The following is a 2,525-nucleotide window of genomic DNA, read 5'->3' on the forward strand; positions in this document are numbered from 1 at the left end:
CGACTTTTATCGGCTCTGGTCATATCACGACAATGTGATGATAGTAGTAGCTTCAACTTCCACAATGCGACAATGATCAATAGTCATCCAACGACGGAAGATAGTTACGTTACGACATTCGGTACAGTAGAGACGTTCCTAGAGTAGTAGTAATCGTTAAACTTTACAGTAAACATACCAGTGATAGTGGCATCAGTACGTTGATAACGAAAAGACGTCGTCATAAAGTAGAGCTCGACGAAGGGTCAACCAGCTCAAACAACACCAGCCACGCCATAACCATCATCAGCTGTAAACAGCTGATAAACCGAAGGCCTTGTCATGGTCAGCAACAATTAGCGAACATAATCATAGATTGAGACCAGCAACAGCCATTACAATCAAAACCAGAAGATACAGCGGAGAAGACTATCAATTGCTACCAACCCACAGAGAAGCAAGCCGGACAGATAATAACAGGTTCATCATCATCTAGGCTATCGAACGATCGCTTCAGTGGTTGTAACAACGAGCATATGAATGTTGAGAAGACGAATAGTCTAAGCTCGAAAATACAGTTAGAAGAAAAAGGGTATATCACAAGCTACTAACGTTTTACGTAGCCTCTATGGACAACACATCAACGACAATGCCATCATAGATCATTCCAGAGCACGCATACACATGACGACTGAACGGTCGCATAATGGGAAGGATGATGTTTCCGACAACGCCCACGACACATGATGACGACAAATGACTTAGGACCATATCGTACAAGAATATCAGCCAGATGCAGGAAATGATGGCATCTCCTCAACGAGGCAATAATAGTATGAATGAGTTAATGATATTAGCGACGATAAATATGAGAACTTCAGAGAGAGACAACTACAATAACCTCCATTGCTGCGATGGTAAACACGTTTACAACAAACTTCACGTAAAATCCTAAACAGTGGGCAACGCTACATCCTCAGAATAGAGGGTAAAAAGCGTCACACTGCAGCTACCACCACCACCTTAGCAATGAGATGGACAACATATCACTATGGAAAATACCCCTCAACGTTCAACCTTCCAGATCAACAACAACACGGTCGGACTTCACGGCAGACTTCGACGACTCCCCATCGAAACCATCAATGACCGTATCAGCATCACCCTCCTTCATTTGCTTCACATCCTTCTGAGCAACACCCAAGTTGGCCGCGGCGACTCTGTTAAAGTACGGAATCAGCGCTAGACTACCGACAGCACCCAGGACGCAGAAAGCGATTAGAACCATGTAGTAGTAATCGTAATGAGAACCACCCCACGTAGAAGGATCATCAGGTTTGAAATCAGGTAACCAAGGTGAACAGACCTGGAAAAGGACAGCCGAAAGCATAGAGCCGAAGGAGAAGAACAACAAGTTCAACCCTGAGGCACACGCCTTCAATTGCCCAGGTGAGTAAGTGAATGCGACTTCATATGAAGTAGCAAATAGGAAACACTCACCAAGAGCAATAAGCCAGAATTGGGGGACCTGCCACCATGCTGAGATAGTGAATAGAGGTTTCGCCATCACAACATACTCCAACCCCATAGCACATAGCAGGGAACATGCACCAGCCACGCAACCCAGACAGAACCTCACCAACACGGAGGGCATCATATTCCTCTTTTGCAAGAAGGGGAATATAAGCTGATCCAATATCAGTGAGTTAACAATAACAGCGAAGGGATCAACATTTTGGAACATTGCTGCGGGCATATCCCAACCGAAAGTATCTGTATCCATCTTTGTTGCCTGAGTCAAGTAAGCAGTAGTCATCTGAGTGTAGACCATTTGGAAAGGTATAACAATAACAAACATGGGCACCAATCGTAGTAAGCACTTCGTATCCTCAATAAAAGAATCGTCGAATTTACCACCCTTCGACCTCTTACACTTCTCGAATGAGAACTTAGTACATGCCACACCGATGACCTCAACCACTTTCAGAACTGCCGAACCCTGCGGCTTCGGCTTGACGTATCTTCCCAACATACCACCCGATAGGAATACCACGCAGGCGCACAAGAAGACGATTGTGATGAAGAGGAAAGCAACAAAGAAGGAGCACTCTTGCACAAGGATGGGGGAGACGATACCACCAATAATACTACCAACATTGATGGTAGCATAGAAATAGGTGTAATACCTCGTGATAAGGTCCTTATGGTGCTCAGGGTGAAACTGCTGAGCCCCCATGATGTTCACACAACTCTTGATACCACCAGCACCGAGTGCGATAAGGAAAAGTAGTGCCACATCAATCATCCATTGTTCAGAGATAGACTCGATTGCTGATAGCGTCAGTAGAACCAACCCACATGCATAGATCAGTGAAAATATGACGATCGTGACGTATAGACCGAGGATGGTATCGGACAAGGCGGCCGACACTAGGGGGGTCAAATAAATGATCGAATTGAAAATAGAAATATAAGAGTTGGCACCACTATCTTCCATACCAGCAAACTCCTTCAAGAAGGTCTGCAAGTTGGGCGTGAGACCATAG

General features: G+C 45.0%; 1 protein-coding gene across 1 annotated transcript in view; it reads right to left on the reverse strand.

Annotated features, from left to right (window-relative positions):
• Window positions 1–1,051: 1,051 nt before the first annotated feature.
• Pmar_PMAR012491 (Peptide transporter, putative) overlaps window positions 1,052–2,525 on the reverse strand; it is a gene marked incomplete at both ends in the record, with an annotated part of 1,805 nt that continues 331 nt past the window's right edge. Inside the window, one exon of the mRNA XM_002787668.1 lies at window positions 1,052–2,525. This exon is cut by the window's right edge and continues 4 nt beyond it. Coding sequence (XP_002787714.1) covers window positions 1,052–2,525 — 1,474 coding nt within the window.

The sequence above is a fragment of the Perkinsus marinus genome, assembly GCF_000006405.1.
Source record: "Perkinsus marinus ATCC 50983 genomic scaffold scf_1104296929318, whole genome shotgun sequence".
Classification (NCBI taxonomy): domain Eukaryota; phylum Perkinsozoa; order Perkinsida; family Perkinsidae; genus Perkinsus; species Perkinsus marinus.